The sequence below is a fragment of the Gavialis gangeticus genome, unplaced genomic scaffold (genome assembly GCF_001723915.1).
Source record: "Gavialis gangeticus isolate Ggan-Ray unplaced genomic scaffold, GavGan_comp1, whole genome shotgun sequence".
Classification (NCBI taxonomy): domain Eukaryota; kingdom Metazoa; phylum Chordata; order Crocodylia; family Gavialidae; genus Gavialis; species Gavialis gangeticus.
The window spans coordinates 56969275-56970852 of record NW_017729025.1 but is presented as its reverse complement, the minus strand read 5'-3'; the positions used below and the strand labels follow the sequence as shown (position 1 = coordinate 56970852).

Here is a 1578-nt window from a genome sequence, read left to right as displayed (position 1 = left end):
CTTGAACCTGTGGTGTTGCTGGTGTGGGAGAGGGCTCATGTAGCCCTAATCCTAGTAGTACAGTAGGAGATAAGCAAGGGAGGTTGTGAAGGGTGGGATGATATATCCTTTTTTTCCCCCCAGAGCATTGGCTTTGGAAAGCATAGAAACATACCTAAAAGGCATAGGAACATATAGTGACCTATATTTTTTGTAACTTTTATATCTGCACATTTGTCCCATCACCGGCTTGAAACCCGCATTCCCAAAAACGCATCCTTCCCATGCAGATCTGAGGCACCTACCCTCCCGGGGTGCACACAGCAGCAGGAGCTGCCCTTCCCACCCCATGTCTTCTGGACAAGCTGCAGCTCAGTCCTACAACCTGCCCCACCCCAGCAGCGTCTGTCCCAGCCCCTCCCTCCCCACAAGGGGCGTTGATCTGCCCCCCATGCTCCTTCCCTCCATGCTCCCCTTCCACCACAACAGACTTAACAGGGGCACACAACTCTCCAAGGTGCCGGGCTGTGCTCTTCGCTGCCTACATGCTGCATTGCAGCTGCGCACGTGTGAGCATTTATCGGCCAAATGATCAGCCACATCAGGCCGATTTCCGATGCAATCAATTTTCTTTATATCAGTGCTGATCCGATATCAGACTGATATATCGGTGCACCTTTACTCCTGTTAATATTTCCAAATACAGCTAACTTAGAGTTACACACACTAACTTGTTTGTTGTGTGCAATTGATTTTCTTTTATCAACTTAAATATTTTCCTTTAAATGTGATTGCCTGTGCCCTTGTTTTCTTGTATAATGAGACAAGGCACCTGATTTTTTTTGCCTTAATCTCTCAGTACTGAGTAATCCAAATTTATTCAGACTAATATGGACATTTTCCCAGATCTCTAATTATTTCAGCTTTCTGTCCCACTTTGGGCATTTTACTCTTCTCACTATTTAATCTCAGTCCCTTCTAGAAACTGCTGTTACAACATTTCCTATTGTGTGTGTGATAAATGCCCTGTCTAGATGCACTGTAGAAGTGAAATAAATGTTATGTCACTATGCAAAGTGGAGTCACTTGTTCAAGTCTTCTAATCTAATTACACTGTAGCATCAAATGTGTGCAATAGCTGTTTTTATACAACAACTCTTTTAAATGTCTTGTTCTTTTTTTCCCCATCTTTGAAAGGCAACTGTAACTAGTGTCCTGGAATATCTGATTAACTGGTTTTGGGAGAGAGAATTTACTCCAGAACTGGTAATTTTAATTTATTCTGTCTACCTACACATGAATTTGAGAAAATTATGCACTATCAAAATGATACAAGGAGAAGGATGCACAAACCTCATTGTATGCTATTAAAGTAATATAAATATGTTTCATGTGAAGGCATTCTGTATATTACTGTTACCATCTTTTAGATGAAAATACTGCTGTAATTCATAAATCACTCAGTCTTAAAAATGAACTAAACTTTTTGGGAAATGCCACCTATTCTCATTATGTCTGCAATTATTTTCCCTATGAGTTCTATTAAAACAACTACTTGTATTTCTTTCTAATGAATCTATTCCTGAAACAACCTCAGAC

General features: G+C 40.7%; 1 protein-coding gene across 1 annotated transcript in view; it reads left to right on the top strand.

The window, feature by feature from the left end:
- Window positions 1–1578, top strand: part of GEMIN2 (gem nuclear organelle associated protein 2) — a 27623-nt gene that overhangs the window by 21866 nt on the left and 4179 nt on the right. The window contains exon 7 of the mRNA XM_019518858.1: window positions 1177–1245. Within this exon, the coding sequence (XP_019374403.1) occupies window positions 1177–1245 (69 nt within the window). The remainder of the gene's footprint in view (window positions 1–1176; window positions 1246–1578) is intronic.